The 27445-nt window shown below is 36.8% G+C and overlaps 2 protein-coding genes across 3 annotated transcripts in view; both read right to left on the bottom strand.

The window, feature by feature from the left end:
* Nucleotides 1–4280: 4280 nt before the first annotated feature.
* Nucleotides 4281–12777, bottom strand: LOC149023499 (synaptotagmin-3-like). Its single transcript, XM_089144034.1, has 12 exons — nucleotides 12140–12777; nucleotides 10611–10709; nucleotides 10417–10467; nucleotides 10176–10299; nucleotides 8406–8524; nucleotides 8218–8319; nucleotides 7915–7989; nucleotides 7107–7183; nucleotides 6361–6610; nucleotides 5569–5931; nucleotides 4961–5089; nucleotides 4281–4518 (listed from the first exon to the last, which is right to left on the bottom strand). Exons 1-12 carry the CDS (start codon nucleotides 12248–12250, stop codon nucleotides 4390–4392), a joined length of 1629 nt encoding a protein of 542 aa, XP_089000160.1. The 5' UTR covers nucleotides 12251–12777; the 3' UTR covers nucleotides 4281–4389.
* A 242-nt stretch (nucleotides 12778–13019) lies between these two features.
* The window catches only part of SYTC (Calcium-dependent lipid-binding (CaLB domain) family protein), a 33547-nt gene continuing 19121 nt past the window's right edge, over nucleotides 13020–27445 (bottom strand). For both annotated transcript variants that reach the window (XM_089144032.1, XM_089144033.1), the window contains 5 exons: nucleotides 22167–22243; nucleotides 21572–21827; nucleotides 20794–21162; nucleotides 20233–20361; nucleotides 13020–13794 (listed from right to left, as the gene is read on the bottom strand). In XM_089144032.1, coding sequence (XP_089000158.1) covers nucleotides 13666–13794; nucleotides 20233–20361; nucleotides 20794–21162; nucleotides 21572–21827; nucleotides 22167–22243 — 960 coding nt within the window. In that variant the 3' untranslated portion in view covers nucleotides 13020–13665. The remainder of the gene's footprint in view (nucleotides 13795–20232; nucleotides 20362–20793; nucleotides 21163–21571; nucleotides 21828–22166; nucleotides 22244–27445) is intronic.

The following is a 27445-nucleotide window of genomic DNA, read 5'->3' as shown; positions in this document are numbered from 1 at the left end:
GAAACCACTCCACTCCCTCGACAACCAGTTGCCTCCACATTTTTCTACCGACGACCACCCCACCCCCATATTTCAGTTTTGAACTCTGCAATTCTTTTTTCTTTGGGTAAAATGGACGTACTCTTCTGGGTTTGAAAATCAGTAGATTATGAGCAAATCCGTCCGTGTTGTTCTTGAACTCCTTTGAATAGACAGTAGCAGCAACCTTATTGCCTGTTGAATGATGGAAAAAATGTCCATGTTTGATGTCAAAAATTTCCTCTATTGGTAGCACACCTAAAAATAGATGAACCATCTCACCTAGAAACCACATAAAAAAAAAAAAAAGAGAACCTTAAGAAGCACACCTAGAAATATGTAGAACACTGAGGGAGAATCACTACGTTGCTTGATTTCTACTTCGTAGGGAACTCTTATAGATAGTGGGAAGATGGAACAACTTTGAAGCTTTCAAATCTAGTTTTCGACGGTGGAGGGGGGGCGGTTGTCAATTTCTTGCGAGGTGTAGGTAGAAGATGGGTAACGGGAGAATCCCTATACTCATCTAGGGTTGGATATGGAAGAATATCAAATTGGGGGCATTATTGTTATTTTTTTGTCCGGAGGGCATTTAGGTAATTTGAAATTTAAATTTTAAATAACTTAAATAACTAAAAGAGCAATTAAATAATTTTACTAACCATTTAACAGCATAATTAAGTGTAGATAACTTATAATTATGCATGTGGGTGCCATATAATTTTAGAAATAATAGTGGTTTGTCACTAATTTCACCCAAAAAATTATGAGTGCTTTGTAATTTTCAAAAAAAAAAAAAAGGAAAAGAAAGCCCACCACCGCCTTTGTGGGTCCAGATTCTTTACCCCGGGCTCCACTAGGTCTAGATCAAGAATTCCAACGCACCGCACCCGGTACACAGCTTCTTCCATTAATACAAGGGCGGCAGACTAGTTTCATTATTCGATCCTCTCCACATGATGATATCTATTCCCAGAAACAAAGAATCCGATTAGCTCCAATATGCTTTTTTCACTTTCTTCTGAGCTCGATTTCAGTGTTGCACATTAATTGCACAATACCCTAGTAAAATCTCATTATTAGAATTTAAAGGTGGGTTTCCATACTAATGTATGGTGGGTCCACCTCTACCCGTGAAGATAAGGCATTCGAATTTGCATGGTTGCGACCCTAATGTATAATGCAGACCAGCACGGTGTCCATTCTTAAATTCTTTTTCTCTTGTGTCTTCTTCTTTGTAGGGTCAAGTGACACAAAGTTGAAGGAAAGTTGAAACACCAAGGTTTATGAAAACGTTGTCGAAGAGTGAAATCAGTCCCCATCGACTTTGATTTTGATTAATCAAAATTTTTGAAAGTCGGTTGGATTACACTTGAAGAGCCATGGAGAAACAAGTCAAGTTGGTTATAAATGAAATTGGTCTCCATTGATTTTGATTTGCCGAAATTGATCATTCTATTGGAATTGACATACCTATAAGAACGATTCAAATCAAATTGGCCGGTTCAGTTGGCCCCATCCGGTTCCTATTAATTGTAAGGTGAAACTTTTGCTTGGAATATCCAAAATGATGAGAGAAAAGAGATATCTATCTAACGAAGAAATGTTGTTAGAAATGGATAATCCATTTTCTTCTAAACGAAGGACACGTATCCATCAGTCACATCAAAATACAAATTAGATTAAAGTAAAAAAAAATTACATTCTCTAAATCTTACTTCAACTTTTGGATGTGAGTGATTGACACGTGTTCTTCATTTGGAGGAAATGAATGGTCAATTTCCTGTGTATTTCTACTTGGTAAAATTCCCCATAGTCACCTGTTGTAAATTAGACTCTAGACCCCAATATTTAGGAATTATGGATATGTTTTTAGTGGATTGTATTGAATTGAACAACACCAATCTTTAATACCTCAAAAAATATCTCTTGAATTTACATAAAAAGTATAATTTGTTAACAAATTACGTCAAGTCATGGTTAGATAATTTTGTAATTCTTATATTGCCCTTAATCTCTTGAAACTTTACAATATCGTTCCCGATAAATTAAAATCCTAAATGTCATCTTTTTTCTTTCTTAATCCTCCCTTTGTGATTTTATGCAGTAAGATTGAAAACAATACAATTAATTTGGTATGGTTTTCGAGTGTCTATGTTTTTTGGTAGTTATCTTTGGGTCTCATTTTCTTTTTGGATTAGAAATCCGATTTATTGAAGCAGTTGACTAAAGCAAGGAAAAAGAATTCTACAAGCCAAGGACCAAATAGTCGAAACTGCCACTAATTAGACCCAAGGTTTAAAGTATTCCATTATATGATATTGAGAGGATACTAGCCGATACGTATTCACATTGGATACAACTAATACAATATATATCGATACATCTCTCCATTGGATTGGAGTAAAGTATATTAGCTAGTACAAAACAACACTCTATAGGAGACAATATGTCTCTTAAAATCACCCGACCAATACGATACTCGATATTGATACTAAAAACTACATTATTACCGTACTGATACTGCGATACACATCAATCATGTGTTGAGCCAGGTCAAGAGGTGGTCTGTGGGCTTAGTAGAGGTGGCTTTCTCCAAGTACAGCGGGCATTCAACCAATGGGCCTTGCCTATATTCATTATTCACTCTGGCCCATTAATTTGGTTCTTCGCAGTAACATTCTATGCCTTTGCTCCTCAGCTTGCCCTCATCAATCATGTCTGCATCTTTCCAGATGTTTGTGATGCAGTTTTGCTACAGTTTGCTATTACATTGGACATATTGATCAAAGGGTTTTAATGAAACAGGTATGACTACCATGGGTTCTTGACTTGATGGTGTCTCTTATGTTAAAACCATGTGTTGCTCCAAAAACCTGTTCGTCGGTGTAAGCATTTTCTTATTTTTGCTCGAAAATAGAGACCTTAATTTTGCAGATGAAGAAGATGAATCAGAGACTTCAAATGAAAGAAGATGACTCAGAGATTTTGAATTCTTATACATACAAATGATATTCAGGTGCCTCCATAGAGATCTCTTTCCAAGCTGCTCGTTTAGAGAATTCTCTTTCTCTTTTATCATAAGCAAGGCTTTAAGGTGCAGAGTATACAACTACTCCTCCCGTACATGGAACACATAAAAAGTATGATAAGACGAGCTGGAGATGATTTATTGGTTAGTAGCTATTCAAAGAATATTTCGTTTCCATGCCAACAACACCAGAGAGCCAAAGCTGTCTATAAATAGATGTTCTTGCTACCTTCTTAGATGAACAATAATAACTCTTGTAGTCCTATTCAGTTTCCTTTGTGTCTTACCCACAGGGTTCTTTTAAGGAGCAGAGACTTGAATGTGGGAATTGGAGGAAGGTAAACCATCTTTCTATGTCTGATCATGGTTTGGTTTCCTCCAATGTCTCAACTTCAAGGTTCTCAGTGCTGTGTTGAAGCTTGGTTTATTCTAAAGTCCAGAAGTTGGAATCCAGTGCTGGGATTTGAATGTGAGAATTGAGGGAAACCAAATCATTTTCTGAGGTCTGTTTGGTCATGGTTTGGTTTCCTCCAATGTCTCACCTTCGAGTGTCTCAGTGAAACGTTCATCATAGTTGTAGAAAACTAAATAGCTTGCACATCAGATTCTGGTTCTAATCTCTTCACCCCTACTGTTTTACTACAAGAATGTGAATAAAAGGCATTGAACGTGAGAACTGAAGGAGATAGAACCATCTTCTGTTGAGTCGTACCAACTTGGTTCAAAGTGGTTCAATTTCCTCCAGTATCTCACCTTCAATGAGCTTTGAAGGAAATGATTTACTGTGTGTCTTGACAAACTGGAGGGGTATTCAAGATGACTAAAGCTATCTGGAGTTTCTACTTTTCCGTTCAGAAAAAACTGGGGTGAGTTGCCTTGATCTCTTGATCTCTCTTTTGTATCTCCCCTGTTCTTAGATCTCCCCAAAACTGATTGTTTTATTAATTAAATTAGGAGATAAATCTCCTGTTGGGCAACAATTGAATCTCACACTTCATTAAGATAACCAAGAAGGTCAGGCTACTCGGCCAGACTCTATCCTGTATGAGCCCAACTGGGACCCAACAAAATACAGCATGGCCAGACCTGTTGATCATCTATAAGATAACCGATGTGAACTTGAAAAAGTATAAATTTTTTCTTTTTATTGTGTATGCTGTAAAGAATTCAAACAATGACAAGTTTATTAAACTAATTGAATCAAATCTACAAAAAAATGATATAATGAGGATTTTACATGGCAATGAGGTCGAAGTCGTGACATGGAAGATAAGCCATTTGAGGTAGATGTATCCATAATGTAGATGCCCAGCTATACCATGAGCATGCACCTTCTGCCTTCAAATGGTATTCCACTGTATTTCAATGTGTATGATTCCATTCTTTGAATCAATCAGATCATATTTCTCATTGATGCGTCTGTTGTAGACTACATCAGCAAGATTGATGTCGACATATCCTAATACTTCCTACACAATGAAAACATAATTATTAGACTGAGAGGTTGTAAAACCTGAACTATAATGAGAAGGAACCCAGATCAATCTGTTTAACAAGGAGAATCAATTTTCTCAAGCTTAAACTATTAAGGAATTGTATCAATGCCACATGTAATACAAGCTAATATAACATACTTCTTTCATTTCTTTTTGGGTAGTTTTGATCTTCTTACAAACTTAAAGAGCTAACTTCTAACCAAAACTTGGATCAAGCTTACTATCTTTCAATCTATCTCTTACCATTTTTAATTTATGAAGCTGCATTTCCATAAAAATGACATAAATAAATCTGTATTCTAGGTTTTTGTATGTGTGGAATTAAGGATATTACTACGTGGAAATGGTGGGGCTTGTAGGCTGATTTCCTTTGTCCATGTTTATGTTAGATATGAGAACTAGGTTATCATCCTACCTTGCTTCTGAAACTGAAGCCTGTCCGTTTGGTAATAACTTCAATATGGATTCTCTCATTTATAGGTGCTTCATCCAGCATGAACTGAAATTCTTCGTTCCAACATGGACCTCTGGTTTTTTTTAACATCTGTCAAAAGAAGAAAGAAACATAAATTCAACTGCTTTACCAGATAAGATTGAGACAAATACTATGATTGCCAACAATAACTGCAACATAAAGAGAAGGAGAAAAAAAGGAACCGGGGGGGGGGGGGGGGGAAGGAATATTGAGATTTACCCTTTACATATTCAACAGAAAGAGACACACAAATGAGGTTTACCCAGTTCTTAACCTCAGTTCTGAACATTAAAATATATGTTAACTGATCAAATTGGCCAACATAAAAAGTTGACATGCCAAATGGCAAATTGATATAAACTTCAAAGGACTCTCCAGTTCCACAGGGGTATCACCAAATTGACATAGTTTGTCTCATTTGCATAAGTTGGGTTCATGGTACACTACTGTAATTCTTACTGAGAAACTAATTCTGCTGATTAGTAAATGTTGAAATGGAAATTTTAAAAAAATTGACAACTAGATCCAACTTTTTGCCAAAACTTTACCTTGGTTTTCTTTTGCTCCCCTCTGAAGAGTACTAGAGCATAAGGGTTGTTGTGATACTTCCCCTCAACATACTCAGCACCTCGGACAGTGACCGAAAGTACTCCTGGACCATTGGAAACCTCTTGTGCCTTTCTCACACTTCCCTTCTTTACAGCCTGGTCCAGAGGTCCACTGAACCTGTCGACGTCTTCTATGAAAGGTTTGAAGGTCAGCTCCACAAAAATTTTCCCTCTTCGCTTAGTATTATGGGGATCATTTGGATCAATATTCTTGAGCAAATCAAGCATAAATTCCTTCTTCACATGTGCAGAAAGCAATCTCAGTGGTATTATTTGCATTCCCAACTTGTCATGTCCCCCAACCTGTAAATCAGATTGTAAACCTCCTGGACCCACTCTCCATAGTCAATACTTGGTGGAGTAAAGACATGTCATATAAACAAGCTCATTTTCATTTATATTTGAAGCCAAATAATGCCCCCTCTGGGTACTTATGTTATGACCTATAAGGGATGAAATTTCATATCTTCCATAAATTCTCAGAAATTTATTTTGGTCCAATTTAGTCAACCCATAGTTCAGAATTAAAACTTAAACTACCAAAGTTAGAAGGTTCTTCATTTGAAATGTTAAAAGAGAAACGTCATTCCATCATAGGTCATGCTAGTGTAAACACTGTTCTTTTCCGTCTTCAAGTTTTGGTTTCAGCAGATTTCAGACTGTAATATTGAAGAAAAAATAAGGAATTTTTGAGTGTCAGGAAAAAAGACAAGTTCATAGGAGTGACTAAACCTTATCCCAGTCATACACTTGTAATTGAAGGGCTTGAGACTCTGGGTCTTTTACAATAAGCTTGAACTCTTCATTCCACTCAGGATTCAAGTTCTTCCTCTTCACAGTGGTTTTCTTTGCCGGCAGCTTCTCACCAGTCAAGCTGAGTCTCACATATGGATCAGATGTTCCCAAGAAGTCCATCTTCAAGAGTTTAATGGCCCGTATTACCTTCACATGTAATATGCCTACGGGTTTCATCATGGACATCCTATGACAAGAGAGGAAGCGGAAAAAAATAGAAAAACATTACTCATTCCAACTTTCACAAACAAAAAAGCAAGGTAAAGGATCCAGTGAAAATCAGACAGGTTCACTTTCAATTTGATGACATGGGTCCAAGAAGTCAGAATCAGATTGGAATTGCCCTTTAGAATAATCAAGTTTCTCCTTAAGGGGAAATCAGGATTTAGTAATCACAGGCCTGTCAAGCTAAGTGAATCAACTAAGTGTAGTACCAAGATGTGTCTAGACTTTTAGCAAATACATCTCCCCAAAGTTTTCACAGCAGAATCCTTCAACAATGGCAGAACAAAAGCTTCTGAAAATCCATTTTCAGCACCTCTTTTCCCCTTGTATTATTACAAAAAATTATTTAATGCAGGGGAAAATAGGTTTTTTAAATATATTGAGAGTCATCACCCGTACATACAAGATATTTACAGTGATAAATGAATGAACAATAGATCTCACAATCAAGAGCTTACGTTGATCCATCAAGAATGGGTATTTCAAGGACTTGGGGCCATAGGTAAAGTCTTCCAACCTCTCTTTTGATAATTTCCTGAAAGAATTGAAGATTACTTGGATGGATTAGTTGAAGAAATTGGAACTTAAACATCAAGATATGAAGTTATGTTCATTATTTATGCCACAAAATTTTGAAATCCTATGAATCTTTACCCAAAAAAAAAATTTGGAACAGACAAATGTAGAAACTTACTATTTATGTGCCTATCCATCTCAGTTAGAAGCCAACTATTAAAAGAAGGTTGACTGAGAAAATTTCCTTAAAAACTTTTTGTTCTGAATTCTTCTTGAATACAGGATAGTAAGCGCTACATTTCTATATATAGTTTTGTAATGAGTAATGACAAAAACAGATAAATTCTCGATTGTACTTGCTTGTATGTATGGGATGATGCTAACTGATATACATATGTAACAATGAGACTGATCCTAATTTTCACATTTTAGGACATAATATCTTCTTCTTTTTTCTCATTCTTCAGAAGAAAAAAGAGATCCATGTTTAGAAATTTAAGCAAAAGAACTTAATCAATTGAATGTAAGAATTACAGTCCCATGGTACATAAGCTAACTAATGTAATTTCAACTAAAATTTCCGAGTAATTGCTTTTCCATTATATATGTTAATGCATTGTGCTGTTTTGAAAAGGCACTTCAGCCAATTTCCAACAAAATAATAGAAATAGAAGATAATTACTAACCAAGTAAAGCCAATATTAGATGTAATTCAACTTAAACACCATAACATAAATTACCAGTCAGCACCTGAACAAGTCGATAAAGACCAGGAATGGCCATGATATCTCCTCCCAGAAATTTCAATCCAAAATCAACATGTGGCTGCAACATATCAGAGTAGACTTTTCAAAAGCATTGGCAGTTAGCAATAACAGGCAAATTCATTCATCATGGAATTAATTGTCCAAAAAGAACTAGGACAGATACAGAACAAAGTTAGAAGTTGGAAAGTTCTAAATGTTATCAGCTACATGAGAATGTAAAATTGGATGAGAAAATGCTAAGTGAAGTGTCAATTCTTTGAAATTGATATATTTCATTTTCACATACCTTCTCCAATAAAGATACTAACATGCTTGCAAAGCATGGAAAGGTTGGGACGAGTGGCTTCAGAGTTACCCGGGGTGCTGCAAATATTTGTAAATCCACCAGCTGTAACAGGTGTAATCCTCTTAGAATAGTCCTTGTCTCAAATTATATTTCTATGTCATGGATTATGGTCCAGATATCTTTCTGACCTGCACTGTGATTCGTAGAAACAACAGTTTCAACACAAGAGTAATGTTGGGATTCCCAGCCCATCTAATAACTGGTTCAATAACTAGTTCTGTCTCTTTGCTATCATACACTTTAATTCCTGCAAGGTTGAATCGATAAGAAACCTAATGTAACATGCCCTTCTATTGCTAAGAATAAAATGTAGAAACCAGATTCATCCAAAAAAAAAAAATGTAGAAACCAGAAACATTTTAACTAGCTACAACCACAAAAGGTGGATCTGGCAACCAATTTATGTGCACTGATGCATTGGCATGTCAAGCAACCAAGATTTGTAAACAATTTACTAGGCAAGTATATCATACATTTGATGTAATCATGGGTGCCCAGTTTGGTACTAGAGAGCTTTCATTTTGGATCTTGAATGGGTTCTATGGTCTTTGAGCTCCTTAATTTGAATTATATATTGTGTCGGGCCTTCAAGAGAACCCTTAACATGGGCAAAAGTCAGCACATGACATTAGTGTGTCAATCAGAGGAGCTTAACTAAGCTAAAGCTAGTTATTAGCTGAATACAGTTCTGTTTTAGGCATATTTACGTTAATCTGCATGAGACTGATTAGAAGCCAACTGTGAATTTGATTAGGAATTTCAAAATGTATTTATATGTACACACACCTCCATCAATCAGACATGGTTTGAGTAAAGAAATTTGAGTTTTCTTAAGAGTTTTGGGGCTGTTAAGCTTCATATGTGGGACTGATATTCCAGACCTGATCCCCTTCTTCTAGTTCTGTTCATCTCTAATGTCAAACATAATGTTTTCTCTCTTCTTTGTTGTATTCTTTATTCTTACTTCTAAAAATTTCTGAATTTCTTTCCCATTTCTTCTGCCAATCTACTGTGTTTCTTCTCTAATAATTTATGTCACCACCTAGTTCATCTGCATTTTCTGGTTATTATGTCTAGATAAAAAATCAATAACTCTTTAATTTATTAGATCGGTCCCAGCTCTTATCATTGCTCCCCCCTGCATACCTTCTCAGATCTTTCCAGTCACTTAAATTTAAGCTACCTATGTTTCATCTAACTTTATTTGGACTTCTATTTCTCAAGATCAATAAAATATATACAGCTCTTCATTGTTATAATTTGAAGAGGATTACATCCAGAATCTAAACTATGGATGTTGAAATATTGATTTTTGCATATTTTTATTTTACTGTCCATTGCTTGATTCAATTGACTTTTAGTTGTATCATTCTTTTAAATTCTTTTCTAGAAGCATGAACTACATCAGTATCTTTTGTAGTTCATGTTAAGAGCTTTGCATAGCTTAGGCCTTGTATCTAGCATGGTCTCAAACAGAGCTGATTGGAAGGCAAGAATCCATGCGGCCGACCCCACTTAGTTGGGACAAGGCTTGATGATGATGATGATGATGTTAAGGACTTTGCTCTGATGCCTATAAAACTAAGATTAAAGTTAAAAAATTAAGAAAAAGGACCATAAATTTTAACATGCAAACTGAAATGGTCACAATGGCTTGATTGAGGATTGGAAGAAGTCTATGAATTGAGAGACATGAGAGTCTCTAAATGTAGAAATCTGTCTTTAATGGTAAAAGAAACTCTATTTATACTAGATTGCATCCAGTTTAGCAGTTCAGTTGAATTGCAGTTTGCTGGCATTACAAGTTTGAGGATGACTCCCACATCAGCATGTAAGTTAGACTTTCAATGCTTACTTATAGGCTCTAAAAAATAAATACGCTTCATAATTGTACTCACCATGAATGGTTGGTGGAAGAGTTCCAAGAGTAAGACTCTCAAACTCAATTGATTTAACCTGAAACTTCCCAATGTACTCTGCGAACATTGGTGCTGTCATGCTTCTTATTGTACTGCATATTGCCTGCAACATGAGGTTGCCATTCTTGACATATGGAACCATCACTCTTAAGTACTGAAAATCAAATCCTTTGCAGGCCTAATATTTTTTTTGAACTGAGGTTTTGAAAATCGAGATCACCTTATCAAGGTAAGGCCACATATCATGTACAAGTTCGTTAAACCAGTCAACCTGCAAATTTTAAGAAGAAAAACAGTGACAGGAAAAAGGCTAAAATCAGGTTGGAAAGAAAGGGAAGGACAATGAAAGAAGTGGATAAATTGACAAAAACTTTTCTACATGCGATTGAGAGAAATACATTACTTGAAACTTACTCGATCATAATCAGGATTTTTCACCCAGTGTGGAATCTCAGATAAAAGATCATATAGAGTGTCTGAATCTAACTCATAAAGCGGCCTAACAATTGGATCCTGCATATGTAGGTTTCAAATGAAGCTTGATTATTATACAAAAGTGGGCATTATACAAAACTTTTGCAATACTATTTCAACTACTTTGGTCTTAGCATTAGCTTTCACCCAAAAGCATAAGTTTGTTAAAATTGGAAATATAGAAGCTCCACATGTCTGATAATTAGTATATTGCCCACTCCTTCCTGGTCGTATGTTGTTCAGTTTAAGCATCATATACCAAGACACAACTACATCTTCTGCAGAGCTTTGACATATACACTTCCACACAGGAGTTCCTTTCCCATAGGAATATGGGCATTCCTAACTGCTTCCTCTGTTGAGATGCCTTTAGGATATTAACCAATTGTTTTCCAAATGCCATGTAGCTATGAGTATTAGGAAAGTGGTTCATCAGAAATTTTGGTTTTCCCAACCCTCTTCCTTCTGTTAATGGAGAATGGAGGTGGATCAGACAAGAGTTCAAGGGCAAGTCAGTTTGTAATCCTGTTCGAAATGGCTTTGTATGCTTCTATATATGATGTGAAGGAAATATGCACAGATAGAAGTTTTCTTCCCTGGCTTTCAAGAAGATTGGTCTCATTAGGTTCTGGTATTAAGATTAAGATCAATCATCTTAATGCCTCTGACTCAGACTGTGTAAGGACCTCAAAAGTCAGTTGTGCACTAAGTAGTATTTGGTCAATCTCAATAATATTCAAGATAAACTCTTGAAACTTTATTAAGCCTTTTAGCCAATACTTCCAATTCCAAAAGAAGACAACCAAGTGCAGTCTAGAAATTTGAAACACAAACAGATTTTCCAGAAAAGTAATAATCACATATTAAACCTTCAAACAAGAACAAGAAGACAATCTAACAAGAGAACTCCTCCACATAGGCTCACTGATGTCAACAAGATTACTCAATATACTACTGATAAAGCAGAAATTAGAACCCAAGCTGCTTGTCTAATAATAATAAAATTGACTATTTTTTTTTTTTTTAGAAAGCCCATCTTCCTATTTAAGTAAAATCCAATAAAAATTCGTTCATAAGAAAATAATTCAAACGTGCCACAAACTGCACTCAAGAGTTCTTCTTAATTGAATAAAAAGCCAGCTCCAAGAATACAAAATGAAATATAATACACCAATACATGTTCATATTTATCCAAAAAAAGGAAACAAAATTCAAAAAACCAATTTTATCTGCCACATAAATTGAAAATCCAGTAACTAAAGATAAAACCTACATTAAAAAGAAGGAAAAAGCCACACATGCAGAGTTATAGGAAAGTTGTTGCAATGCCCATAAAACGAAAACCAATGACGACTCATAAGCTTCATCAAATACTTGGAACAGTTTGAGGAAGATGGGATTAACAAATTAAACCGGGGTAACTATCACAAAACTGCAAATTGAGACCCACTGAATGGAACAGTAATCACCTTGACATCACTGCGTTCGAAGTAGATGAATAGAAGAAAACCCAGGAAGAGCCCTATTGGGAGACCGAATGCAAAGCCAAGAATTCCAAGAAAGCTGCCAATGAGAGACATTGCGCTAAAAACGGCAAAGAACCAACAGAAAAATCGATCTTCAACAGTATAAATATGGAAAAAATAAGGAAGAAAGGAATTCAATCCAAGGGGATCTTTATGATGTTAGTCATTTGATCGCAAAAGTCTATAAACTAAATAGCTCGTAACAGAGAGAGCATCAAAATGTAAAAACACAGAACTGGAGAAACAAAAAACTCTCGCTCTCTGTTGCAAACAGCTGAACACAGAGCATGCAAAAACTCCCAATCATAAAACAAAGTCTCCTGTGAAAACTGAAACCGCTAAACGTAACAGAGTCTGATAGGCCACCCCACCAGGTGTAGGCCCCACATACCTGGGCATGACCCATTGTTTGAGGGCAGCGTAATTAATGCATTGCTTGGTCAACTTGGTGCAACGTCCGTCTAGATTCACTAGTCAGAGTTCAGATTTAAATCTGGACCATTTAATTGTTCAAACTAAACAGCCCAGAATTGAAATATGGATTGAGCAGTAAATTCCAACCATCAACTGCACCGGGCAACGCATTAATCACACTATTCCGAAGCAAAATCCAAAAAATATAGGGATCCTAACTCCCAATTTCATAATTATCAAACCAGACTCATTGGTTTAACCAGAATATTAAATGGTCCCACCAATCAGTGTTAATGCTTCAAAATCTCTTGGAAAGAGGTGTGTTGGGAGAGTATTTTAGAACAATACCAAAACCCCAAAAGAGTATGGGTAGAGGAAAATCTTGTCAAAAATTCATAGCATCTCGACCATTTATGTATTCGGAATGGTTCATCAAATGGGTTATTCTTGGTGACTTGAAAATATCTTCATATCTTCTCAATGAATGTTTCATGGGAGAAAATTACTTGAAAGCAATAATAAATGTTTCGTTGGTGCAGGGCAAAGGCCATCATCCTAAGACAAATTTGTATCTGGACATAGGAGCTACGTTATCCATTCTTTTTCCAAATAAAGACATTTCGTTCAAATTTTTTTTTCTTGTCTAAAAGAAAGATTTTGGAGTTCAATGTATTTTGGTCCTCAGAAAACTTGAAGCAGGCAAATCTGAAGAAAGCAAAGAATTTGGCACCATATACAAAAACTTTCACAAGGAAATGAGGGGGGGAAAAAAACAGCACCATATACAAAAACTTTCACAAGAAAATGAGGGGGGGAAAACAAAAACAGAAGTGTTCACTTTGTTCTCTTAGTGCTATCTATTCCCCTTTTCACAACATGAACAATCATTGATCCTAGTATTTTGACTTTGTTCTTTCCAATTACATGGATTTTGATCGTCTACTGCCTTCAGCCTGTTCGTCATTTCCTGCCGACTAATGAGATCATGCAACATAAGCAGTAGAGTACATCCAACAGGTGGTATTCCTCACCAAAACCACTGAACTTTAATTCCCTCAAACGGTATTCCACTGTATCTCAACATGTATCACTCCATTCTGTGATTCAATCAGATTATATTTCTCATTGATGCGTCCATTGTTGACAACATCTATAAGATTGATGTCCACATACCCTAATGATTCCTACAGAATAAAGAAGCAAAATTGTAAGTTTGAGAGGCTGGAAAGTATGAACACTGACATTAAAAAGGAACATAGAGCAGCCTATATAACAAAGACAATCAAGTTTCTGAACCTGTGCATCAGAAGACAAAGTAAACTTCACACGTAATGCATGCTAATAAATTTGTTCACATTATTTTTCTTGAAATTGTTAGGCTCTTGTTCAAAATTGAGGAGCTAATGCCTAGACCAAAACTCAGGCCAAGTTAGACACAATTCCATCAATCTCTTTCCTTGAGTGGTTACTAAATACTTTCAGGTGACTAACAAAACAAGGTTCATATATCTACACTATCATGAGTAGATGAATAAGACGGTATATTAACTTTTCAGGCTTTGTCCTACTTTGTCTTAGGCGTGTCAAAAACCAACAAGCCGATTAACCAATCGAAGGACAAGAAACTAATGGCATTAACCAGCATGAGGATTCCCCCATGTCACAGTTACAACTTATCTATGGCTTACTGAACATGTGATGTAGCAATCACGAGGGAACCAAGAAGGCAATCTCTCATTTTCTAACACAATCCAATACAATTCTTCAATCAAGTCAGGGGTAAGTCTTAAGACAAAAGCAATAACAGTGCCAAAGAATCCCAACATGGAATGTCTTCCTACAATGTTTTGATATAATAATGAAACCTATTTATACCTTACAGAAGCAACTCAGAACTGAGTTATCAACAGCTAAGATTGACATTCTTAACAAATATTCAAGTTTCATGCAGTCCATAATGAAAAGCTGAGCCATTGTTTCTATGGGCCGTAGCAAATTCTAGAGCAGTGGGACCAGCTGCCTATCGGTTGCAGTTACCGGCTGAGACCCGCATCCACCCTATGTTTCATGTTTCGCAGTTGAAGCCCGCAGTTGGACAGAACATGGTTCCCCAGCCTCTTCCCTCATGTTTGTGAGAAAACGGCGAGTTGCACCTCACACCAGAACATTTGGTCAATATTCGCTTCTCTACTCAGGGGCTGTTGGAAGTTCTGATTCAATGGAAAGGGCTTCCCCCTTGTGAGAATACGTGGGAAGACTTTACTGCCTTGCAGTCCAACTTTCCAGACTTTCACCTGGAGGACAAGTTGAGACTGTTGGAGGGGAGTATTGATAGACCTCTTATCTCACAAGTTTGTACTCGCAGGCAGGGAAAGCAAGATTCAGGATCTGCTGCACAGCAGCCAAGGATGGAAGGAAATAATTGAGAAATATAGACTGCTTTATAAGAATAAATTTGGGGTAATTCTGTTGAGATACAGACTGCCTTTTAGGAATGGATTTGGAGTGATTCGGTTAAGAGATACGATAGGAAAGTAATTACTATTAGTAGAAGAAGGGAGATTAGGAGAGACATGCGTTTTGAGTTGTTAGGGAAATAAGGGAAGGGGCATTTGCTCTCGGGTAGAGTAGGATCACCTACTGCTGTAGTGTGTTCTGTTCTAAAGATTATTTGATTAAAGTTCAGTATTGCTATTATCTTTGTGTGCCAATTTTTCCATTGTTCTTCTATTGAGATTTGATAAGACCCTACTAATACCTCTGAAAATTAATACGAAAATACAAGAATTATAAGATAGAACTGGTTTTAATGGTGCTAGTCACCCCCACACCTCACGGTGTCCCCCAGCCTCTGGCTGCCCAAGAATCACTCCCTATAATATTCCCTTACGGCAAAAGCTACTCTAACCTATTACCCTCCCCAATTCTTATACTAGATAGTTCCCTAAATTAACCACTTGACAAATCTGTCCCCAAATCTCTCTCATTCAGTAGTAAATATTCTGTCTGTCCCCAAATCTCTTTTATTCAGTAGTAAATATTCTGCAATATTTTGCAAATCATTCATAATATTCTGCCTGTCCCCAAATCCCTCTTATTCAGTAGTAAATATTCTGCAATATTTTGCAAATCAATCTCTATTTAGCAACCTCCTTCTCAGGACCAGATCTGATTGCTTTCTCTATTCAGCAACCTCCTTCTCAGGACCATATCTGATTGCCTTCCCTAGCTACTGTTCACCAAATCCAGCTTTCTTCTTGTGCTTGTGAGATACACACGAGATATGAGGGGCCTATCAATACTCCCCTCCAACAATCTCACATTGTCCTCAAGGTAAAAATCAGGAAAGAATTTATTCGGCAATAGCACCCACGTCGCACCAGAATTTTGCCAGAATTCAAGTTGTTTCATCTCCGACGGTGCCGACGAGTTCCCTTCCATCGCTACCACTATCAGCCATGGTGGTTTCGCCGGAGTTCTTGCTTCCCAATCCACCTTACTTTCTATCCGGAAAAGCCTTTGTGCACCCCTCATATGTTTCTTCTCTTCTCTCTCTTTAGTGGAAAACTCAAATAAAACTTCTATGCCATTGTTTCGATATCGACGCAGGCCTGAACAGGTCTGAAATTAATCACGGCTTCATCCGCAATTTTCGCCTTCGTTCAATCCGCTTCCTCTTCCCTGTGATTGCATAGCATGGATGTCTTCACTAACACTGATCGCTATTTCAGGATTGTGCAAATTCAAAATTCGTTTTGATTCTCTGCTACGACCAAAATCTATTTTAATGGCTTCTTGGAAACTCACCCTAGTAAATTCTGACCAAGATCTATCATACACCCAATCCAACACATCTCCTTTCAAATGTTGGAGAACCACACTCAACCTTCTCTCCTCCTTAATTTGGTGTTCCCAACAGAATAACAACACTTCAAGAAGCCATTCTTGCACATTGCCTTCGCCGGAAAACATAGACAATCCGGTGTCCATCTATTCCCGCAAATCTTCACTACTCTAATACCAATTTGATAAGACCCTACTAATACCTCTGAAAATTAATACGAAAATACAAGAATTACAAGATAGAACTGGTTTTAATGGTGCTAGTCACCCCCACACCTCACGGTGTCCCTCAGCCTCTAGCTGCCCAAGAATCACTCCCTATAATATTACCCTCCCCAATACTTATGCTAGATAATTCCCTAAATTAACCACTTGACAAATCTGTCCCCAAATCTCTCTCATTCAGTAGTAAATAATCTGCATGTCCCCAAATCTCTCTTATTTAGTAGTAAATATTCTGCAATATTCTGCAAATCATTCGTAATATTCTGCCTATCCCCTAATCCCTCTTATTCAGTAGTAAATATTCTGCAATATTTTGCAAATCAATCTCTATTCAGCAACCTCCTTCTCAGGACCAGATCTGATTGCATTCTCTATTCAGCAACCTCCTTCTCAGGACCATATTTGATTGCCTTCCCTAGCTGTTGTTCGCCAAATCCAGCTTTCTTCTTGTGCTTGCGAGATACACACAAGATATGAGGGGCCTATCATATACTGAAATCATATCCCAAAGGAATAACTTTACAGCTTTGAATGATGTGTAACAAACTAATTAACTGACTTCCTGTAAACACAGAAAAGAAAATGAGAGAAATTATATAGAAGAGTAGAAAGGCTCAGTACCATAAATTTGAAATAATAGTTGTCAGATTGTTTGCTCCTTTATTTCATCCAAGTCATAGATGCATGTGTAGACTTTACTTAGTTACACATTCAGATTGAAGTTTCAATGGTATCTTCCCGAGTTCATGTTAAGTTGCTGTTGCTGATGAACTAAGATCATGTGGTCAACTGGCCCAAAACCATACCACCACTTTCTGTGGCAACTCATCACTAAAATCATATTGCAGCTCAGATGTAGATGTTAAGATAGAAGAACGGTGAGACTAGTAAGAATATGATTGTAAGGTAGATACATTTATATATACTTAGATATTTAGAAAACAAAGAATAATTTAGTCATGTTCGATAAAAGATAAACAAATGCAACAGTCAAAAATGATTATTATAGTGCAACAGGGCATGTTAAAAGGAGAAGGACAAGGCTACTGTAATTGCAGTAGTGAAGAAAATCAGTTTGTACTACTGAAGGGTAGGACTTAAACATGACGGAATGGAAGACAAGGTTAGTGAAATGAATTAAGCTCTGATGCAGTTTGGCTGCCTACAGACAGCCTCAAGTGCAGGAATTCCTTCATACACCACTACCATTAGGTCTAGCATAGGTATAGGCAGGCTCCCTAGACCAGCACCATAAAATCATGGTATAGCTTAGGCTATTTTAATATTTAATTATCTTATTATTGTTTTATTTAAATCATTACTTGGAGTCGTAATTCCAATATGAAAGCCAAAGTTGCTCTTCACCCAAATGGTAACTCGAGTTCTAATTGAGTCCTAGTGTTAGTCTTAAGTACTATGTCGCCAATGTGGCTATTTATATTGATGTAATTGGCTAATTGCTCTATTGAGCCCATGAATTGATTAATGAAAGTTTGTTTGAGCAGTGTTGTTTTCCCAATCCCCCTCCAAATTTCTCAAGCCCTCCCCAGTTCTGCTGATCAAACTCCATTGAAGGCTTCATCCTATTGTCAGAAATTCCTACAAGATCAAGACCTGCTTCAAGCATTCCACCTATTGTACTTCAAATGAATATTAAGTTGAATCACCCCATCTCCAAGGTTCTTATTCTAATCCTCTTAAGTCCCCAAACCCTAACTTCCTCTTTTCTTTTTTTAATTTTCCCTAAACCCTAGCCATTAAAATCTATCTCCAGTCCCCCCCCCCCCCAAACACACACACAAAAACACACACACACACACCCATTAGAATCCATCTCACAGTCTATACAGATCGTTCCCCTTTGCCCTATCAAGAGTGCACATCAAATTACCATCCAAGATCCAAGGTTGTACCCTCTTTCTTGCATTTCCGGATTCCCCAAGAAACCCAAAATAAAATTAATATTAAAATGCCCCAACCTTTACGGATCACCCTCATATACCATTACCTGCAGTTCTAAGTTAGCCCCAACCACTAGAACTATTTTCTTGTGTATCCCAACCAATTACTCCAAAATCCTAATACCCTAACTTTTTTCAAGGAACCTACTTCTAGCAATCTGATTTATTTCAAACTTGAACAATCTCTTATTGCATTATCATGCACATCCTCCAAAACAGATCACCCAAAAAAGTATGACACCCCATCTCAAAACCCTAACCATTTCAATATACTAAAATAAATAATTTAATAAGTACCCCACTATCCCCATTCCAAGTGATAACATCTTAACCATCCTACCCACAGGCAATCTTTGACCTTTCACTGCCACTGTTTAACATTGAATCCCAAATCCAACCATACCATTTGAGTTGGTTCTTGAAAGATCATGACAATAGTCATCAGTTGAACCTCTTCAATCTAAGGATACATCAATGACTCTTCTTTATATAAATATCAACACCTTCACTCAGTTGGCCTCTTTTTCCTTCGATAAAATTTTACATTTCATGAACAATATATCACCAATAATATAGGACATTCAAAAACAATGTGGTTGAAAAGTAAACAATTGGATTTATGGCTGCAACGCAGAAAATTTGGGTAGCCATCATAGTTGTCATGGTATCTAGCTGACCCAACGCATGGAGGGGGCTTAGCGTCTGGATGCTGGTGCTGCCTTAACAATGCCTTGACAGCTATGGTATCCATCCTAGTTCCAATGTGAAGAACAACCTCTACATGGGCATATGAACTAGTCCTTCATCTGGATGGTTTCGGACCAGCTCTGTAGTATCAATAGACAAACACTATTCCACTTTCTCATTCTAAGTCAACACTCTGGATTCACCACTAAAATGGACCACAGATTCTAGATTCTCTTACCATATGGTTCTGCCACATTATCAAGATAGTTGATATATTCTTTAAAAACAGAAACTAAGGGGGGAAAAAGGAATCTTAAAACATGAAATTCAAATAAAGAAACACCAAACATCATTATGAATGCAAACAATCAAAGCGCCAAGAAAAATGAATAAGAACAAATTTCAGAAACAAAAGAAATGCAGTAGGTAATGGATATTTGTTATGATTAGTGGTTATTTCATTTCAACGAGGCTTAAGAAGATGAAAATTCGTAGAGCAAGAAGAATATCAAAGTGTGCTTACATGAATAGTTTTAAAAAAATCATAATCATCAGTATCATCCTAAAAGTAGTGGATAGTGGGAGAAACCCAGTTTAAAGAATTTAGAAACTATATTAAGAATTTCAAGAAAGTGACTATACCTCTTTGTTAATAAAGAGGTATGATAAAGATTTAAGAACTAAAATATCTATACTTTCAGGTTTAAAGTTGTACTAAACGGTGCTTTCATAACACTAATATCTAGATAGATTTATACTCTGTAAGTTCCTATATGTCACAGACTGACATTGTACGGAATATGGATGCTACATACAACCTTTAGGGAAACAGGCTGATTTAATGTCATATGCCACACCGAAAAAACATGTCTTGCATTTGTTATAATCATTGGATGATCATCCTACCTTGTGTCTGAAACTCCAGCCTGACCTTTTGCTTATTACTTCAACATGGATCTTGTCATCTATAGGGACTTCTTCTAGCATGAACTGGAATTCTTCATTCCAACATGGATCCCGGTTTTTCTTAAGCATCTGGAGAAAGATGATTAAACATAAATGCTACCACTTAGATAAGTAAAGGAGAAGAGAAGTACAACAATAGTTAATCGTAACTGCAAGGAGGAGAGAAGAGCAAAGAGAGGAAGAAGTGGGGTGGGGTGGGGCAGCATACTGATGCTACCCTTCAAAGAACTCAACAGAGAAGACTCAGAAAAGATGGTTATAAAAATACAAGCTAAACTTCATTAACAGGACCATTGACCTAAATAAAAGTTGACATGCCATGGACACGAGCATAAATTTCAACTGGGACCTCACTAAATTGACACAGTTTTAGCTCATTTTCATAGGTCAAGTTAATCAAAAAAGTGATTCATATTGTGAAACTAACTCACTGTTTAGTGCTTGTTGAACTTGAAAGATCAAAAAACGAGGGACAGTTAGATCCTAAGTTATTGGCGTCACCTTAGTTTTCCTTTTCTCCCCTCTAAAAAGTACTACAGCATAAGGGTTGGTGTGATCCTTTCCCTCAACATCCATAGCACCTCGGACAGTAACCAAAATTACCCCTGGCCCATTGCACGCATTGTCGTCTTGTGTGTTTCTTCCCATACTTTCCTTCTTCGTATAGCCATCCAGAGGTTGACTAAACCTGTCATCTTCTATGAAAGGCTTAAATATCAGCTCCACAATAATTTGCCCTCTTCGTTTCTTATTTTGTGGGTCATTTGGATTAACATTTTTCACCAAATCAAGTGTAGATTCCTTTGCCTCATTTGGAGAAAGCGATTTCAGTGGTAGTACTTGCATTCCCAACTTGTCATGGGACCCAACCTGCAAATCACAAAGTAAAGCTCCTGAGTTAACTCCAAATACTAAATACTACGTGGAGAAAACACATGATTCAGTTTATAAGTATGTTTATCTCATCAATATTTGAAACCAAACACCTTTCTATGCTATAACAGCTGAGGGATAAAATTTTCGATCTCACCATGCATGATGGAATTTTCATCCAATTTAACCAAAATGGTGCAGAATCTAAATTTTAAAAACCGAATTGCAAGGTTTAACATTAGAAAATCTCAAGAAATACAACTTTTACTCCCTCATAGGTCATGCTAGCATGACTAATATTTGTTTTACTCTTCATGTTATGTTTTGAGAAAATCCAACTCTAACTTAAATGGACAAACTAAGGAACTTTTTGTATTCAGGAAACAAAACCAAAAGAGGAACTAACCTTATCCCAGTCAAACACATGCAACTGAAGGGCTTGAGACTCGGGATCTTTTACAACAAGCTTGAACTCCTCATTCCACTCTGGATTCAAGTTTTTCATCTTGACAGTGGTTTTCTTTCCTGGTAATTGCTCACCAGTCAAGCTGAGTTTCACATATGGATCAGATGTTCCCAAAAAGTCCATCTTCAAGAGTTTGATTGCCCTTATAACCTTTACATGTAATATGCCTACAGGCTTCTTCATGGACATAGTCAGCCTATCAAAAAAGAGAGGAAATAGAAAGACAACTATTGATTTCAAATTTTACAAACAAAAAATAAAGGTAAAGAATCCAACTGTTCTATAGGTCCAAAGCCAGAATTATGACGCAGATCCAAGAAGCCAGTGTTGGATCGGAAACTAGTCTCAAGAAGCCAGTATTGGATTGGAAACTAGTCTCATGAAAAAAATGTTTTCAGGTTTCACGTTAAGATAAGTCTGGGCTCAGTAATCAAAGGCCTGTCAGGTTGACAGTGCTCAACCAAGTGCCCCCCACCCACGCACACACACACACATGCACGAATAGCCTATATTAATCTAATGATCAAGAGCTTACGTTGAACTGTCAAGAATGGGTATTTCAAGGATTTGGGGCCACAGGTAACGTCTTCCAACTTCTCTTTTGATAGTTTCCTGAAAGCAATTGAAAATAAATTAGCCAAATAAAAGTGGAACTTAAAAGTAAAGCTTTGAAGTCATCTTCATCAGTTTATTCCACAATAATTTGAAATCCGTTGACAAACCAAAATCTAGAACAAATACTATAGAACAATAACAACAACATGCCTTTTCCCAACTAAATGTGGTCGGCTACATGGATCCTTGCCCTCCAATCAGCTCTATTTGAAGCCATACTAGATACAAGGCCTAAGCTATGCATATCCTTTCTCACCACTTATCTTAAAGTTATTTTATGTCTGCCCCTCATTCTGTTTCAAATACTTCGATCTGGACTAAATTGCATCTCAATAGAGGGGCATTTAAAGGCCTCTGTTGAACGTGGTTGTATAACTTCAATCAACTTTCTCGTATCATTTATTGAAGCTACTCCAAGATCAGCTCTAATATGGTTATTCTTACTTATCCTACCTAATTTTGCCACTCATCCATCCTAGCATCCTCATTTTTGCGACACTGGAAAAATTTATCCATATGATGCTTATAACAGTCCAAAACTCTATGCCATACATCATAGTTATTTGTACAACGGTCCTATAGAATTTTCCTTTGAGCTTTAAGGGAGCATGTCGATCACACAAATGACCCCGATCACACTTCTTCACTTCATCAACTCTATTTTAATTCGTTGAGAAACATGATCCTCTGTATCACCCTTTTTTTTTTGGTTAAATAATTGAGCTAAGGTTCCTAAAATAATCGTCTTGTGGTATTTTCTTTTAATCAATTCTCACTACCTCATTCTCCGTCCAATCACGATCATAGTTACACTAGATATTCCATCTTTATTCTATTTAATTTAAAGCCTTTTGACTCCAAAGTTGCTCTTTGGGGTTCTAACTTGGTATTAATCCCTACTTGCATCTCATCTACCAAAACAATATCATCAAGAAAAAGCATACACCAAGGAACCTCATCTTGAATGTATTTAGTTAAATCATCCATTATAAAAGCAAATAAATATGGGCTTAAAGATGATCCTTGATGTACCCAACTGTAATTGGGAATTCACCACCTTGATCCCCCATCCTTTCTTATACTTTGTCACAAAACCATCATAAGCATCTAAAACTATGCCCATATATTTACTTGCAACATTTCTTTTCTCTAATACTAGCAGAATTACGCTCGACGGACTCCATCATAAGTTTTTTCAAGGTCAAAAAAGACCATAGAAGATCTTCCTTACACTCCCTGTACCTTTTCATAAGTCTCCAAATAAGGTAAATAGCTTTCATTGTAGATCTTCCTGGCATAAACCCAAACTCAATCTCCATATAGTGGCTTCTTGTCTCAAACAAATTTCAATTACTCTCTCTTAATTTTATAGTATGACTCATCAGTTTTACGCCTCTATAGTTATTACAACTTTGAATAACTCCTTTATTTTTGTAAATTAGGACCACAATGTTTCTCCTCCTTCATCAGGGCATTTTCCTTATGCTCATACTCTTATTAAACAACTTGGTCAACCAAGTTAGCTCGTAGTTTCCTAAGTTTTTCCATTCTTCTATTGAGATTTCATCAGGACCTTATTAAACAAGCTGGTCAACCAAGTTAGCCCGTAGTTTCCTAAGCTATTCTATACTTCTATTGAGATTTCATCAGGACCTGTGCCTTGGCTACTTTCATCCTCTTTAAAGTTTCTTTTACTCTAGACACCATAATTCTCCATATATATGTTCAAAAATTGGTACTATGACAAATGGTGTAATCATCCGAGTCCAGATACCTGAATTGCATTCAGTTAGTAGGCTAAAGACATGAACTTCCCATTCCTTCTTGATGTCCTTGTCATGTACTAGTACCTTACCATCTTCACTTTTAATACATCTAACATGGTCTAAATATATACTCTACGTATCCCTTATTTTAGCTATCTTAAAAGTAGTATTTTCTACTTCCTTTTGTGCCCAGCTTATTATATAAATTTTGCCTTGCTTTTCCCAAAAAATTCTTGGCTTCATTTCTAGCCAACTAATACCTTTGTAGATCCTCTACATCCTTAGTCCTTTGCCATGTCTTAAAGCTAACTTTCTAAGTCTCAATGGCTGCTTGAACCTCATCATCCTACCACCAAGTTTTTCTATAAGAATGGTGCTTTCCTTTTGATTCACCTATGGCATCTTTAGCTACCTTCCTAATACATATTGTGACACCCAGCCCAAATCTAGCCCGAAGACCCGATCTGTTTTGGGTGAAGTAGAGTTTGTTTAATGTTGACTTTGAAGTTTGACCGTGATTTCAGTTTTACTATCTTTTAAAATCTTAGGAAGCCATGTCAGACCTTTCCCTTAGAGTTGATCCAATGTTCCAAAATGAAGGAAGATGTCCTTGTGGGCCATCTCAGTAGAAGATATGGTGTTTGACCCAAAACCCATGGATATTGATGATGGTGTTTCCTTATGGAAACCTTATTTGATTTGGTGTTGAACTATTTATTTGTGAAGAAGAACTTGGTTGATGGACCTAAAGCTTAGTTGGACCTGTTTTGAAGACATCCCTCCATACTAGGTAAGTAGTATGATGTGTTGAAAGAAGCCCATCCAAAAATATTGAAGTTAGGCCCATTAAATCCCTATTTTTGAACAAGCTGTCCAGGCAGTGGCATTTTGGTAAATATCTGTTTTGAAGGTTTTCAAAAGCTTTGTTTCTTTTAATTTCGTGGTAAACTATTCCCATTATGTTTCTAAACCTCTAGATAGTGTGTGATCGACCTTTGAACTTCCTCTTTGGCAATCAATCAACCACAAGGGCAGTTTGGTCAGTTTGGTGAAATCCTAGTAATTCTTGAACTCTTTGTGCTATTTAAAAGGGGGAACTCCATGTTTTTCACTCTCAATCTGTTTCTAAGCCTTGGAGAACGTGGGAAGATCCCTAGATCCTCTCCTTCGAAGCCAAGGAAGATCCTCAAGCATCTGTTCAGATTTCTTCATCGGTTTCTCTTCTAAAAGGTTAGTATTCAATTCGTTTCTTCTTTAAGTCATTCTTTCTTCTCTACTTCTGATTTTCTGATCATGAGAAGGGTATTACACTGCTGTAATGACCTCTTTTCTAATTCTATTAGCCCTAGAGTGAATTCCACAATTCACTCTATGTTCTTGAAAGCCATATGGCGATGATTCTTGAATTTGATTCCACCAAAGCTCTTAATGATACTTTCCCTAATTTTCTACCTATCTTTATGATTGTGGGGAAGGTCTCATATTATTACCATGACCTTCCCTTGTGTCCTCATGATTGAGGGGTTGATCCTTGTTATTCCTTGGACCATTGGAAACCAAAAAGGGAGAGATTTTGAGGGGAAATTCTTGGGTAACCTTCATGAGAGGGTAACCAATTGGCAACCCTTTTATTTTCTATTAATTCATTTGGACCCTCCCCAAAACCTTTCTTGATTGTAAATTCTTTGCTCTAAGGGTGAATCTTTATTCTCCTTAGTCTTTTCGTGGGATACACGGATTCTTGTTAGTAAATCCCTAATTGTATGATTTGAATGTCTTTCCTTTCACTTTAATTGAAAACCTTATTTTCTCTCATTGGTAGACCCTTCCTAATTCCATTCTTTATTTTGAAATATTAATGAGATGTTCCCTTATCTATCTTGGGTTGTTTTTGTGGGAGTTAATTATGGGTAACTCTCATGGGAGGTAACCAACTCTCATGAGAGGTAACCATATTTGAGACCCTATTGTTCTTTTATCTGTTGGAAACTTCCCAACACTTTTTCAGATTGTGCATTCTTTGTTTCTCTTTCCCTTGGGTGAATCTTGATTCTTTGTTTCTCTTTCCCTTGGGTGATATTTGTGTTAACCTAAACTTGATCATCTTTATTTTCTTGTTTTATTGGCTATCAATTTACTTCCCTTCATCCGGTGCTCTCAACCTTTTCATTGGGAGCCAAAAAAGGGTGAAACCCTAACCTCTTGGATCAAACCAAGAACCCTTAGTTTGATCTTGTTAACAGCCAATCAATGTGTTTTCTTTACTAAAATTGTAACCTATCATTCTTTAATTCTTTATCCTTGATCACACTATATTTTCTTCATGATCCATGTTTAACCTAATTAGGGTTTCTAATTATTCTTTCTTCGTTCTTGTTCTTGATTGAGATCAGGAAAAAGATGATGCATCCTTGCAACCATCTATTCCATGATCTCATTCTATTCTTTGAGATCTATGATCATCATCATGATCTTAATCCTAGCTAATAGATTCTTGAAACCTTAACCCTAACCCTTGAATGATCTTTCTGGAAACCTTTTATAACCTTCCATGTGAGGGAAACCACATGGGTAATATTTCTATTAACCTAAACTAGATTTCCTATGATTTCTTGTTATTTTCTTGATAACAATCATTCCCTCTCTTTCCGTGATCATAACCTTTTCATGAGCCATATGTTATGATGAAACACTAACCCCTTTATTATTGACCTATTGAGATTCATTTTCGGACTAAGATCTCCCCCATGTCTTCATTTGGGTTAGGTTGTACTTGGTCTTCAACCCCATGAGCAAAGCACCCTTGTATAGCAATATACATGGGGGCGGTTACTAGTGGCGGTCGATTGAACCAAGCGACCGCGACCGCCTGGAGCGACCGCCCGGTCTGTTTTCGGGGTTTTGCCCTATTTTGCCCCCTATTCGTTATAAATAGCATCCCTCGCCCTATTAACGCATTATTATGTTCGGGATTGCTATTTTGGGCGATTAGGCGGCTGTGGAAACGTGCGGGATTCAGGTTTGAAGTGCTGTTAATGATATGAAACCTTTTCTCTTCTATTCTTGGTGATTCTTATTAAGGTAATGAATCTCCATCTACAATTCTCTTCTTTTTAACCTCTAATTGATATGAACCCATCCCCTTTTTGTTAGTGGTTACCCAATTGATTTGTTGTACTCCCTTTCCAATGTTCTTTATGAGATCCTGTCCAGAAACGAATCCCTGCATTTGTTAATGGATAGATCCAGTCAAGGGGAGAGTTTCTGGGTAATCCATTTATGATAATTGTTAGGTTTCTTTTCACCTAGTGTCTCTTGGAGTGTTAGATTCGAGACTTTGGTCATGATCACTCGAAATCCGGATTGAAAACGGATGATCAGAAGCCTGAGTTTTGGATTTGAAACTCTCTGTTTTTGGGGCGGTCACTAGTGG

This window comes from Hakea prostrata, chromosome 2 (genome assembly GCF_041222555.1).
Source record: "Hakea prostrata isolate BN-2017 chromosome 2, UWA_Hpros_2, whole genome shotgun sequence".
NCBI classification, from domain to species: Eukaryota; Viridiplantae; Streptophyta; class Magnoliopsida; order Proteales; family Proteaceae; genus Hakea; species Hakea prostrata.
Note: the sequence above shows the minus strand (reverse complement) of the source record. Positions and strands in the feature narration are given on the sequence as shown.

Bases quoted from the DNA above. Each gene is read 5' to 3' on its own strand.
- LOC149023499 (XM_089144034.1), bottom strand. From the start codon at position 12,250: ATGTCTCTCATTGGCAGCTTTCTTGGAATTCTTGGCTTTGCATTCGGT. The intron at 7,184-7,914 runs GTGCTGACTGGT...CAATTCTTTCAG, and splicing joins GTCTTTATCGACTTGTTCAG to GAAATTATCAAAAGAGAGGT. The intron at 5,932-6,360 runs GTTTAGTCACTC...TCTGATTTACAG, and splicing joins AAGTGTATGACTGGGATAAG to GTTGGGGGACATGACAAGTT.